This window comes from Macrotis lagotis, chromosome X (genome assembly GCF_037893015.1).
Source record: "Macrotis lagotis isolate mMagLag1 chromosome X, bilby.v1.9.chrom.fasta, whole genome shotgun sequence".
Classification (NCBI taxonomy): Eukaryota; Metazoa; Chordata; class Mammalia; order Peramelemorphia; family Peramelidae; genus Macrotis; species Macrotis lagotis.
The window spans coordinates 218545987-218560434 of NC_133666.1; the positions used below are offsets into that span (position 1 = coordinate 218545987).

The 14448-nt window shown below is 37.9% G+C and overlaps 1 protein-coding gene across 1 annotated transcript in view; it reads right to left on the minus strand.

Annotated features, from left to right (window-relative positions):
* The window catches only part of FAM81B (family with sequence similarity 81 member B), a 76326-nt gene that overhangs the window by 47580 nt on the left and 14298 nt on the right, over nucleotides 1–14448 (minus strand). Inside the window, exon 2 of the mRNA XM_074202239.1 lies at nucleotides 12300–12543. Coding sequence (XP_074058340.1) covers nucleotides 12300–12543 — 244 coding nt within the window. The remainder of the gene's footprint in view (nucleotides 1–12299; nucleotides 12544–14448) is intronic.

Below are 14448 nucleotides of genomic sequence, written 5' to 3' on the forward strand. Positions count from 1 at the left end.
ATTCCAATAAAAGGACTCCAGACACTTACTAACTCTGACTCTTACTAATAACTATCTCAGTGGGGCTCAACTTGCTATCACTCTGACTATTCAAGTCTAACTCAGACTGAGAAGGGAACCAGGATAAAAGGACCCAAGAAACAATAGCCCAACATCTTGAGTGAAGCACAGTCCTTTAGAGCATACTCATGTCCTCAGAGTGGTCAGGAGACCATTGTGGGGGGAAGAAATCACATGGCTCCATGATTTTTGAGAGTAGGGACCATCTCACTTTTCTCATTCTCTCCTCCATTATCTTTCATGACACTGATCTTTTCTGGTTGACTTACTTATCTGATCACTCCTAAGTCTTTTCTATTGGGTGATCAATTGTATCTCACCTCCTAATCAAGAAGGTATCTACCAAAGTTCTTTACTGGGCTATTTTCACTTTTTCCCCTCACACATTCTTGATCATCTCACAAGTTCTCATGGCTCAACTATCCCTTCCATACAGACAACTCCAAATCCACTTACCAAATTCTCATTTCTATCAAGATCTAGTCTCTCATTGTTAATTGAATAGATATCTCAAACTGGATGTCATTAAACTCAGTATGTCTAAGATAGAACTCATTGTCTTCTTGCTACTTTCTCATCCAAACCCTTTCCTAATATAAACTTCACTATTTTTATTGAGGACTATCCCATCATTCATCTAACTTCACACTTGCATTGTCTTTCTCAAGTTTTCCATTTCCATCATCTGTCATATTCTCAATTTCCAAGTCTTATCAAGTCTACCTTTACCACATCTCTTTCCTCCTTACATTTCTTTCTACTCACTGACATAATATCTTCATGTCCTATCACCCTTTATTTGAACTAATTGGAAACCCTCTTAATTTGAACCCTTCTCTTCTCTTCAAATCATCCTCTATAAAATAACCTTTCTAAAACACAAATATGACTGTGTTGCTGCCCTGCTCCTTGATCAAGTCACTCCCTTTTCAATAATCTTTAATGGTTCCATATTTTCTCTCAGGTAAAATATAAATTCAACTTTTCATTTAAAAACTTTCATAAGGGGTGGCTAGGTGGCATAGTAGAGCACCAGCCCTGGAGTCAGGAATACCTGAGTTCAAATCTGGCCTCAGACACTTAATTACCTAGCTGTGTGGCCTTGGGCAAGCCACTTAACCCCACTGCCTTCAAAAAAAACACTTAAAAAAATAAAAACTTTCATAGAATGGCTTCTGTCTCTCTGTCTCTCTCTTCAGGCTTATTTCATATTCCTTCCTTCACATACTTCACATACTTTACTACTGGCCTTTCTGTTACTCCAGAAACACAACATTCTATCTACTCCTTCCATGTCTTTCAATAGACTGATCCCCTTTCCCTGGAATGTAGAATCCCTCAACAAGAAAATATCCAACTCAAGCACTACTTCCAATATGAAGTTTTTCTGAATTCTTCATTTTTGTTATTGTTCTGTTCTTCATCAAATGGTATTGATTTATCTGTTTTACTGATGCATTCTCCAGTAAATATTCTTGAATGATTGTTTTTTATATTTCCAATAAACAACACAGTTTAAATATGGTAGGTAGTTAAGAAATTCTTATAAATACTTATTGGATTGAATTAGTAACTTCCATTAGAATGTGAGTTCCTTGAAAGTATGGACCACATTTTTTTTCTTTCTTTATATCTCTAGAGCAGGGATGGGAAACCTTCTTTCTGCCAAAGGGCATCTGAATATTTATAACATCATTCACCTGCTATGCTTGGTCAACTATTTAATTAATTTACCCCCCAAATCTTATAGATTTAATGAATTTTGATTCCTACTTGCAATTGCTGGTGACCCTGACAGCATCTGACCAAATGATTTTGATCCTCATACCTTTCCAGTCCCTGTTCTAGAGCTTAATACTGTGCCTGGAGGATAGTGCTTAATTAATACTTGTTGAATGATTAACTAGCAGGAGATCCTCTGGAGTAGGCTACCTCCACTCCCCTCTCCTCAGGAGGTTTCTGTTCCCCATCTACTTCCTTCCCCCTAATCCCCCCCCCCCCAAATAAATAAATCTGTTCAATGATTTCCCTGAACTTTAGCAGTGGAATCTTTTTAATCTGAGGCAGTCTCTCATTTGACTTTGGTGGCCCATACTTGAGATAATATGGAATAAAATTATCCAAAATTCAGTCCTGACTTGACACCCTTTCCTGGGTTCTTTCTACCTGGACTCTCAGAACTTCCTAGGAAGTTCTAGTAACAGTATGGATTGAAAGTAGAAATCAAATCAAGGAAATGGGCATATATTATGTCAGGCAATGTGTTATAAATATAAATATAAATGAAAAGATAAAAAGAAGACTCTACTATGTTAGTAAGTAGATTGAAATATACAACTGTATTGCAGTGTTTATATGAAAAGCACTTGTAACATATACCTGTACAACCTCTGTGGATTGGATGATCTTTTTCTTTTTAGGTTTTTGCAAGGCAATGGGGTTAAGTGGCTTGCCCAAGGCCACACAACTAGGTAATTATTGTCTGAGGCTGAATTTGAACTCAGGTACTCCCGACTCCAAGGCTGGTGCTCTATTTACTGTGCCACCTAGCTGCCCCTGTGGATTGGATGGAAAGGACTATTCGTAACTTATTTAAACTACTGAGTGATCATTGCAGGCAAATTGTCTATTGGGACTCAAAAACCTGGCTTCTCCAACAATCCATGCCTTCTGGATTTGCAAGAAGATAGATACATCTAAACAATAGCATTTTATATATGTACCAAGCACTTCATAAAAGCTTGTTCATTGGTTGATAGGTAGATTCAAGTTGGGTGTTATAGAGGGCATCAAAGAATGCTTGAGCTACTTGAAATAGATCCAGGGAAGTTACACATTACTGATTCTCCAGTGTCTGAGGAAAGGACTCAGAAATGGCATATCACCATTACCTGGAAAGAAACCCAATGTAATAACTGGTACATTCTTATGACATGAAGGGAATAGGGATTGTGTTCAAGGAACAGCACTAACACAATTTTCATATTGAGATAGAACTTTCACTGAAAAGGACCTAGATTAGCTTAGCACAGCACTTGGACACAGCAGGCATTTAATAATATTATCACTAGATGCTAGTAAACTGAGTCAGCAACATGATATGACAGTCAAGAAAGATAATGCTATTAGGGGTTGCATTAAGAGAAGAGTGATTTCCAGGAGGAAGTAATTGAAGTTACTACCATTTATTCTGCCCTGGTCATATCACATATGGAATAGTGTTCTTTTCTGGGTACCTCAGTTTAGGAAAGTCATTAATAATTTAGAGAGTTATTCAGAGGAGGACAATTAGGATGGTGAGGAGTTTTGAGTTCATGTATTTGAAGATAGCTTGAAATGCTTGGGTTGTTTAGCCTGGAGAAGAGAAAACTCAAGTGGGATGGCAGTGGAAGATTCAGGTTAGAATATGGTAGCCATATCCACTTATTTGAATGACTGTTTTGTGTGGAAAGAAAGCTGAATTATTCTGTTTGACCCCAGGAGGCAGAACCAGTACCAGAAGTAGTGGATATAAATCATAAGAGATAGATTTAATCTTGATGTCAGAAAAACTTTTAAGTAGAGATGTCCAAAAGCAGAACGGGATGATTGGGAATGGCATTTACTTCAAATATTCAAATGGAAGTTGTATTACAATCTTGTTGAATATGTTAGTGAGGAAGTTATTAGCTGAATGATTGATTGCTAAGCTTACTTCTAACCCTAAACTTCTATGATTATGTGTCTTCTATGTACCTCATGCTATAATTTGTACTATTGTTATTTAAAGCCTTCTTCTTCTACAAAACTGCAGAACCTTGATGAGAGAAGATCCTCAGGGATAGAGAAAGCTATTCTTTGTATCCCCACTGCTTTTCACACAAAAAATGATTAAAAAACGAATCTGGAAATATTTTAGAAAGAATTTAGTAATTTTTTTGGATTGAATTAAATTATATTTTCATGTTGATAGTACTGTCTTGAAATGAGATTAATTTCTTTAATGTTTTTAATGTAAGATATTATCTATAAATCTTCACAGTAGTTACTACTTTTCCTGAACCTCAACACAGGACAAATCACATTTATAGTAAATATATAGATTTATTGGTGACTAAGGCCACCCCTCCATTTTTTTAATCTTCTTTCCTTCAGCTCCCCCAAATATCTAAATATTCATGATGATTCTGGGGAAGATTACATATCCATGTAACTAGAAATCTCATTCATGTGCCACAATTTGTTTAATCATTCCTCAATTGATGGGAGGGAGCATTCCCTCAATTTCCAATTATTTGCTGCTACAAAACAAGCTGCTTTAAATATTTTTTTGTACATGTTCGTCTTTTCCTCTGTTTTATGATCTCTTTGGGATATAGACCTGTAACTTGAAATCTCAAAGAAGCTGCAATGTGAGCTGTAGAGATAGTTTAGGAAAATCCATGATTATAAGGTTGATAAGGACAGGGACCAATCTTATCTAAATATTTTATTTCTCCCATTGTCTAACATAGCACTTTATCTCTTAGTTGAATCTGAATTAGCATTGGAAATCACTGACAAGAAAAGTTCTATAGTTCTTAGTAGGAATAATATTTCAGAGAAAGAGAAAATTTCTTAGAAAAGAAATATATACGTATACATACATACATACATATATATATATTTATGAGAGAGAGAGAGAGAGAGAGAGAGAGAGAGAGAGAGAGAGAGAGAGAGTCAATTGCATAGTGTTTGGTCCATAGTATATACCTTGTAAGTTTTTGTGTGATGGAATTGAACCAGTATTCAATATTTGGGGAGTATGCTATTTTTAGCTCAAATTTTGGATGTGATCAACATTAATCTTTGACTTAATTGATTTTTTCTCTATATTATGCAGTAGAGTAACATTGCTTTAATTAGAACCCCACTCATTTGAAATTCATGATAATTTGACCATTTCTGAACTGGAATTTACTTTGACACTACCTACATAAAAAAGACTTTCTAAACAAATGGAAATGAAAATGTCAAGATTCATATACTGAAATCTGTCCATTTACAAATTAGCTGATAGAATTTGCTAGATGAGCAAGAAAAGTTTGCCTTGAGGCTTAAAAAACAACGAAGTTTTTTTTACTAAGTTAAAAGTTGTCAGTCAACTATCCTCTATTAAACATCTACTATGTACTAGGCACTGAGCTAAGCACTGGGGGTGGGGGGGTTATACAGACTATGCCTGCCCTCAAGTAACTCACAGTCTAATGGGGGAAACACCATGTAAATAAGTTTGTACAAATAAGATATAGATAGGGTAAAATTTGGATAGTCTCAGAGGGAAGGTACTAAGATTAAGGAGCTCTAGGAAAGGTTTTCAGCAGAAGGTGTGATTAGGTATGGGTTATGCATAAAGAATGCTAAAATTTGTAAAACAATTCATTTCATTTTTAATGCCTAAGACTGAGATAGGATCACAAGATTTAGATCAGGAAAAGTCACTAGAGATTGTCTAATGTAGATCCTGGTTTCTTCTTCCCTCTAGATTTTCAAGAAACCTCTGTCTTATGATGCTCCTCCTCTTCTGACTACTTCTCAGTCTACAGTATGGCTAGACCATCACCCATATTCCACTATCTCTGCTTATTGGTACCCCTGGGCTTTGACTTGGGCTCTCTTTTCTCTCTTTACACTTTTGCTTGGTGATGTCATAAGGTCCTATGCATTCAGTTATCGCTTCTGTGCAGATGAGTCTTCTCCAATGCACACTGGCAGACCTCATAACTCTCCTGATATAGTCCTACATTACCGGCTACCTGCTGGACATGTCTATCTGCATATCCCATTGGTGCCTCAAACTCAATATGCCCAAAACAGAAATCAAATCCAGAAATCTATTTCCTTCATCTATACCACCAGCCTTCTGGTTATCCAAAGTAGAAATCTCCATCAACCTTGACTCTTTCCTCTTCCTAATCTTCCATGTTCAGCCAGTTGTTAGGTCTTGTGGAACTACATATTCACAGCTGTTTCCCTTTTTTTCCCCTGCATACTCTCACCACTTAATTTCAGATCCTCACTCACTCTTTCCTTGGCTTTCCTCGAATCTCCTAATCAGTCTCCCTGCCTCCAGCATCTTGTCTGATTCCCACTCAATACACTTGTCAAGTTAATGTCACCAAAGTGTAAGACTAAGGCTGACATTCTCCTGTTTAGGAGAAAGAGTTTCTATGGTTCTAAAATAAAAAGAAAAAAAATTCTTCAGTTTAACATTTAAAGCCTTTCACAATCTGACTCCAGCCCATCTTTGCAAACTTTTTCTACTTGACTCCTAAAGAGATGCTTTTCAGTCAAAGTGACCTCTTTATCCTAACCTGCCCTCAAATCTCTCCTGTGTGTTTGTAAATGCTGATCCCATGTGCTAGGTATACTCTTCTTTTTCACCTCAGCCTTTTGGAATCCTTAGTTCCCTTCAAGATTCAGCCCCAATGTCTTCTACATGAGATTCTTCTTCATCCCATTAATGGTTAGTATTTCCTATCCCATTAGGGATTTGTTATCTTCAATGCCTATTTTGTTATCTTCAGTGCCTATCTCCAGAGCATGATGTTGAAGTGTTTTAAATTTAGTTCCCCTTTCTTTTAAAATCTGAATGAAACTATGATGTTATGATCCTACCTGAAATATGCATTCTTGCTTAATATTTGAAGGTGGACCATAAAATATAGAGCACAGAAAATATTATATTACTTGGAGCAATAAATTGTTTTAGAGTATTTTAACAGTATCCATTTAACAGTATCAAAATTAGCTATATTTCATAATATAGTATGTTACATATTTCAACAGTATACAATTAACTAAGTAACTACTAAGTGGTAATTAGCTACTAATGTTCAGGAAGACTATTTAGAAATAGTTATGGTTTAGTTTGACTATTTATTTATTGTTAAAGCTCTTGTAATTTAGATTTTTCACTAATTCAGACTAGTCTTTTCCACCAACTGGTTTGAATTTAGCATTTACATAATATGAATCCCATAGCAGGTTTTCAAATACTTTTGAGATTTTGTATTATATGACTAGTGCCTTGGTTTATTTTGTTTTTCTCAGAATGAAACCAAAATAGTCAGTTCACTGAGAGAAAAGAAGCCATATTTCCAATAACAGGTAAAAAGAAAGTAATGAAATTTTCAGGAAGAAAGGTGATATTTTAAAGAATCTTATTCTAATTTCAGTTTCTAAAAAAAATGGGTCCTATTTTTGTTCTCATGTTGGACTTTTATATTCTTCTGGTCCACCAAAAATGTGATTCCAAGTCTGTCTTATGACTTCTCCTTGACTCTTCTCTCCTAACTCCAAGTCACAATGTCTGAATTGCTCTTATCTCTACTTCATAACTTACCTGACTTCCTTCAGATCTTTGTAGAAGTCCTATCTTCTTCAAGAAGCCTTTCTCAGGGGGCGGAGCCAAGATGGGGACAAGAGAGGAAAGTCTCTTAGGCGCTCTCTCATAAAACTTCGAAACTAAGGACTTTAACTAAATTTTCGTGAGACAGAACTGCCAGGGAGGCAGTTCTCCTATTCAAGGTAACCTAGAAAAGAGCAGAAAGGCTCTGCTCCCCAGGCTTGGGGGGGGGTGGCCCGCCAGAGGGGTGGCCTGCCAGAGCAAAAGAACTTCAATCTCCTGGAGGCAGCCCCAGGGAGCTGGGAGCCATGGCTCACAGCAGCAGGGGAGTTTCCTGAGCTACGCCCTGGGGAGCACCGGGTACAAATTGGGGGAATTGGGGGAACAGCAGGGGACTTCTGCCAGAGTGAGCACTGAAGCCCAGCCCTCAGGGCACACGAGCAGCAGCTTGGCCAAAGCAGACTAGGAAACAGAAACAGGCGGAGCCGGTAAGCAGAAGTCCCCAGGGCATGAGCCCATTGAACCTAGGGAGGGGAGTGAAGAGAGACTGCAGAGCTCTGTCCTCTGCCCCTGGAACAGGACTCTGGGGCTCTGACCACATTCAGATCCTGATCACAGTCTAGGCCCCCCCCCCATAGAACAGCAGGGCCACCCCCCCACCTCAGCCCTGGCAGAGGGGGGGCACATAAGGTCATTCACATACCAGGAGAGAGTACAGAGCCTCACACACTGAGACCCTTGTGGGAGTGTCCCAAAAGCTCAGGAAGCACCCCAAAAACAGGCCCAGGCTGGGAAAATGAGCAAGCATAGAAAAAAGAGGAACACCATTGAGAAATACATTATCTATGATCCCAAGAAGGATCAATATACTCAGTCAGAAGATGAGGAAACACAAGCTCCTGCATCTAAAGACTCCAAGAAAAACAGAAATTGGGCTCAGGCTATGACAGAGCTCAAAAAAGACTTTGAAAATCAAATGAGGGAGTTAGAAGAAAAACTGGGAAAAGAAAGGAGAGAGATGTAGGAAAAACATGAAAATTAAGTCAACAGCCTAGTCAAGGAAATCCAAAAAAATGCTGAAAATAGCATGCTAAAAACCAGCTTAGGTCAAATGGATAAAACAGTTCAAAAAGTTATTGAGGAGAATAATGCTTTAAAAAGTAAAATTGGCCAGATGGGAAAAGAGATAAGAAAACTCTCTGAGGAAAACAAATCCTTCAGACAAAGAATAGAACTCAGGGAGATTGATGAATTTGCTAGAAATCAGGAATCAATACTTCAAAACCAAAAAAAAAATGAAAAATTAGAAGAAAATGTGAAACATCTCTGAAAAAACAACTGATATGGAAAACAGATTTAGGAAAGATAATTTAAAAATTATTGGAATACCTGAAAGTCATGATCAGGAAAAGAGCCTTGACATCATTTTCAAAGAATTGCTACAGGAAAATTGCCCTGATATCCTAGAAGCAGAGGGCAAAATAGAAATGGAGAGAATCCACTGATCCCCCCCTGAGAAAGAGATCCCAAAAACCAACCCCCAGGAATATTATAGCCAAGTTCCAGAACTCCCAAGTCAAAGAGAAAATATTGCAAGCAGCCAGAAGGACACAATTCAAATATCGTGGAGCTGCAGTCAGGATCACACAGGACTAAGCAGCAACTACATTAAAAACTCATAGGGCTTGGAATATAATATACCAGAAGGCAAAAGAGCTTGGAATGCAACCAAGAATCAACTACCCAGCAGAAATGAATGTCCTCTTCCAGGGAAAAAGATGGATTTTCAGTGAACCAGGGGAATTTCAAATGTTCCTGTTGGAATGGCCAGAGCTGAACAGAAGGTTTGATCTTCAAATACAGGACTTAAGTGAAGCATAGAGATTGGAGGAGAAGGGGAAAATATGAGGGATTTAATGATGATGAACTACATGTAATCCTGTATAGAAAAATGACACTGATAATACTCATATGAACCTTCTCAGTTAATAGAGCAGGTAGAGGGAGCTTTTATAGTTGAAGCATAGGAGAAAGATGAATTTGAAGATAAAATATGGTGTAAAAATGGAGTCAATAGAAAAAAGGGAAATATAATGGGAGAAAGACAAAGGAGAGGGGGAATAGGCCAAGATATTTCATATAATAAGATTTTTCTTTATCACAATGAACTATTGCAATGTTATGGAAGGGGGGAAGGCAAGGGGGAATGAGGGAACCTTTGCTCTCATTAGAGGTGGCTAGGAGTGGAAACAGCATATATACTCAATGGGGCATAGGAGGAGAGGATGGACCATGGTGGGAGAGCGGTCAGATATAACACATTTTCTCTTTTACTTTTACTTTTTTTTAGATTTTTTTTGCAAGGCAAACGAGGTTAAGTGACTTGCCCAAGGCCACACAGCTAGGTAATTATTAAGTGTCTGAGACCAGATCTGAATCCAGGTACTCCTGACTCCAGGGCCAGTGCTTTATCCACTATGCCACTCTCTTTTACTTCTTGCAAGCGACTGGGATTGGATGGTCTGTCCAGGACCATAGGGCCAAGTGGATGCTGGGCCTAAGGGTTGGTATGGGGGCTCGGGGCCTCTTGGCCCCAGGGCCAGGGATCTGTCTGCTGTGCCACTCAGCTACCCTACAACAGAGTCAGAGTGAAAGGAGAGAGAAAATATAATACATAGTAATGGAGAAATACGAAAGGAGGGAGTTGCGATCAGCAATGGCAACAGTGGAAAAATATGGAAGTAACTTTTGTGATAGACTTATCATAAAGAATATGATCCACCTGCAACAGAGTTATTGGTGTTAGAACAAAGACTGAAGCACATTTTTTGTTATTATTATTTTTTGGGGGGGTGCACGGCAAATGGGGCCAGGTGACCTGCCTGGGGCCACATAGCAGGGTGATCATTGGGTGTCTGAGGCTGGATTGGGACCTGGGTGCTCCTGGCTCAAGGGCCAATGCTCTGTCCACCACCCAGCCACCCCTACTATTATTACTATTTTATTTTATTTTGGGTTTTTCTTCTTTTTTTGGTTTTTGCAGGGCAGTGGGGTTGGGGTGGCTTGCATGCCGCACAGCTGAGTGATTATTGAGTGTATGGGGCCGGATATGGGCTTGGGTGCTCCTGGCTCCAGGGTTGGTGCTCCCTCCGTTGTGCCACTTGGCCATACCTACAATTAATACTATTTTTTTAATTTTAATTTTTCTCTCTCCCCTTTACTTTATCGCTCAAGCGAGTCTATATTTTTTGGGGGGGGTATTTTGTTTACTCTTAAACAAGAATATTTTATTAATGTATAAAAACATTATTTGTACAAAATGAGAATAAATAAATATTAAATTAAAAAAGAAGCCTTTCCCAGTCTTCCTTAATCTTAGCATATTCTTTCAGAAACTACCCCTAATTTATCATAAATTATTTTTGAAAACATTAACTCAGGTTGAGAGCACTGGAACATCCTGGCTATTACTCTAAATTCCTATTCATTATCTGCCAATAATAATCTCTTTAGCACTAATAAAATATCCCTCTAAAATAGTTAAATTTTAATGTAGGTGTTTTTATTTACATATTTTTTCAGAGTGGATAGGGCACTTTACTTGAATTCAGAAAGACAAGGGCTAAAATTCTATCCTACAAACTTGCTGTGTTAACCACCTGGGCATCATTTAGCCTCTCTAAACTTCAGTTTCTTCATTTGTAAAGTGAGAGGGTTGGAGTTGACAATTTCTATAGAACCTTCTAACTCTAAATCTATGGTCCTATGACATTCTTGCAAATGTTTTGTCAGAATAGTCCTCATAAGTATAGAAAAAATGGGTCTTCAAGGTTTATTGACCTTAAATATAAAATAAGAGATGGCATATAGAGTCAGATCCATAACCTGTTCAGGCTAGTTCTGTCTCTGTTTCTGTTTCTGTCTTTGTTTCTCTATCTCTCTCTCTGTTTGTTTTTGTGTCTCTGTCACTCTGACTCTATCTCTGTCTCTATCTCCACCTCTCTGGACAAAGAGGGCATGTTGAAGGAGGGTGTAATTATCTTCTATGAAACTTTCAAAAGGAGAAAGCTCCCAAGTGGCTAGGTTTTCTTAACTTATTTTCAAGTGTATCAATAGATTTATCTAAACTACCTTTTAAGAACTTTTACATTTTTAGCTTGTACTAACTCCTACAGATATGATAAAATTAACCTCTTTTTACAACTCTCAAGCCATTAACTGGGGTTTTATCCCAGGCTGTTAATATTTGGAGGGGGTGGTAGGTAGGAGCATATTTCTTCCTGGATCAGTTGGACAAGAAAGGAAAGAAGGGATAGAAGCAATATAGTGGTAGAATGTGAGTCAATGAGATTGACGTGGGGGATGGGGGGGATAAGTACAACTTCACTCACATACTATGGTCCTTGGGGAAAGAAGCATACTGCTCCCCTCACTTTGCCTCTGCTCCAAGGTTCCTGTTGCCATCTGGGTTACCCCTGTCAGAGTCCCTCATAGTCATCCTGGTATGCTGCATCATAATATAGGGGAAGATCCTATGTACCACCTGGCCTGACAGCTCAGGCCACAGTTTATAAGTTTGGATCAGATATGAAATCAACAGAGATTGTAGTACATGCCAAACGTGGAGTATACTAGGGTCTCTGCTTCCTCTGTTCTTCCTCTTCCCTCCATTTATCAAAATGTCCTCAATTGCATTTACTCTAGGAATTGGAATTTCCAGTTCAATTCTATCACTTTCACATGATAATTTTAGTACTAACCATTTGCCATTATAGCAAAGATAACAACAGATTTATGCCACTTAAAAAGGTGCTGGTAGTAGATATTCTTTGTTAAATAATAATAATACCACCAAATGGAAAACAAAAGTCACCTGGATGTTCTGGTTAAGTTTTTTGACAATGCTGGTGATAGTCTGGATGTGGTTTTCTAGCAGCTTCCGGGCCATTGTCTCCTCTTTTTGGAATCCATGGTTCCCTTGAAGACAAGATGAGAGCTCGTCCTTGATATGAAAGGCCTGTTCGAGAAGAACAGCTATGGTTCTCTCCTGGCTAGCTAGTCGTTCTTCCATGGGATAGTTTATGTTTCCTGGAATGGCAGGTAGAAAAGGCTGATCCCTGACCAGAGGAGGAGAAAAAAAAGAAATCAAGACTTTTATATTGATAAAATTGAGGAAGAAGAAGCCAAATTGAAATTCTTGTTGTCTATTCCTTTCTCCTTTCCACTAGGTTCTTTTTTTTTTTTAAGTTTTTTTGCGAGGCAATGGGGTTAAGTGGCTTGCCCAAGGCCACATAGCTAGGTAATTATTAAGTGTCTGAGACCAGAATTGAACCCAGGTACTCCTGACTCCAGGGCGGGTACTTTTCCACTGTGCCACCTAGCCACCCCCTCACTAGGTTCTTTCAACTCCTGGACTTATCAGACTTCAGTGAAACAAAGAGGATGAGTGAGGTTTTAAGAACCACAGTGGTCAGCATCTTGCTTATGTTCCTTCTAAAAGGCAGGGGTCTCTCATTGTCTCGACTTCATGCCATACCTTTTTAAGGTTTTCCATGTAAACAAAAGGTATATTACAATATAGCAGTTTTATATTATAAGATATAGGGAGAAATTTCATTAGGGAAGAAATCAGAATTATTCTTCTTCCTAATTTTTTTTTCTCCATTACACAGAACTGTGTTACTCTATTAACTGTGTTCTCCATTAATACAACTATGGTACTAAGTATATAATAAACTCAGAGTATACTAGAGCTAGCTTGCACCAACTCCAAGAACAACAGTCAAATTTTCAGGGTGTGCATTTATACCTTATAAATAGACAAGTGTTACAAATCAAGGCTTTATTGTTTGGTTGATTGCCTAGGCAAAGTTTAAACTTAATGTATTGTACGTTTTCAGAAAGCCAGTTGTCAAATATTTGTCAGCACATCCCTGTGTATAAGTATGCATACAATAAATTTAAAAACATACTTTAAGCTAGAACAAGATATAGGGATTTGGGAGTCAAGCTTGTCTATTTACAAATGTAGCGGTGAGTGCAGAACAGAAAGATTGAGAGAGATGTGTGCCTCAACTATTGGACAGTTTTGCAGTTACATGTTTCATGTGTTTAAATCAATCACTCAGCAAGTATTTATTAATGCATACCAAAGGCTAGACACTGTAGATGAAAAGACAAAATGAAGCAGTCATTGCCCTCAAGGAGCTTATGTTCTGCGGAGTGAGACAAGTATGTATAGAATATACATAAAATATACACAAAATCAATATGAGGTAATGGGAAGGGGATGTGGAAGATAGGAAGTAAGCAGTTAGGGAGAATAGGAAAGACGTCCTTATAGGCAATGGTGTTTGAGTGGTGTTTTGAAGGAAATCAGAGTTTCTAAGACTTTCAAGAAATAGTGAAAAATGTTTATTTTGACCATTGTCTGTCATATATATATATATCAGTAAATAATTGTCATTTCCTCTTGTTGTTCTCTTCTTTTTTTCCTAGAAAACAAAGTCCAAGCAAACTTGGAGATCATGAAATGTATTAGTTTAAAATGACACTAATTAGGAGTTATCAAGTCCATATCTCTCATTTAATAGATGAGGAAACTTTTTCAACTCCTTCCTGCAAGGATTAATTTAACATTTTTGCTTCAGAAAATTCCGTAGGTAATAATAATGTACTTTTTTCCATAATAACACTGTTAAACGTATCTCATTATTCTTATGTCACTTAAATGAGACTGCTCTCATTGCTTTCAACACAAAAGTTTTGACTTCCAACCTGGGCCAGTGTGCCCCTTGTGGCCAGTGCCCCAGGGGCTCACTATATAGATGCTGGATTAATGTAGACAACCAGCTAGCTTTATTAAAATTCTTTGCAGCTCAGAACTCTTTAACTCAAGCACATGTTAGTCTCAACTTCCCCCCTCTATTCCCTAATCCTTGTGAGTTTTTTCCTTTTAAAAATATTGGAGAGAATGTTTGAATAGATTAGTAAAGATTTTTCAAAAATTTTTCTTCCTGGCT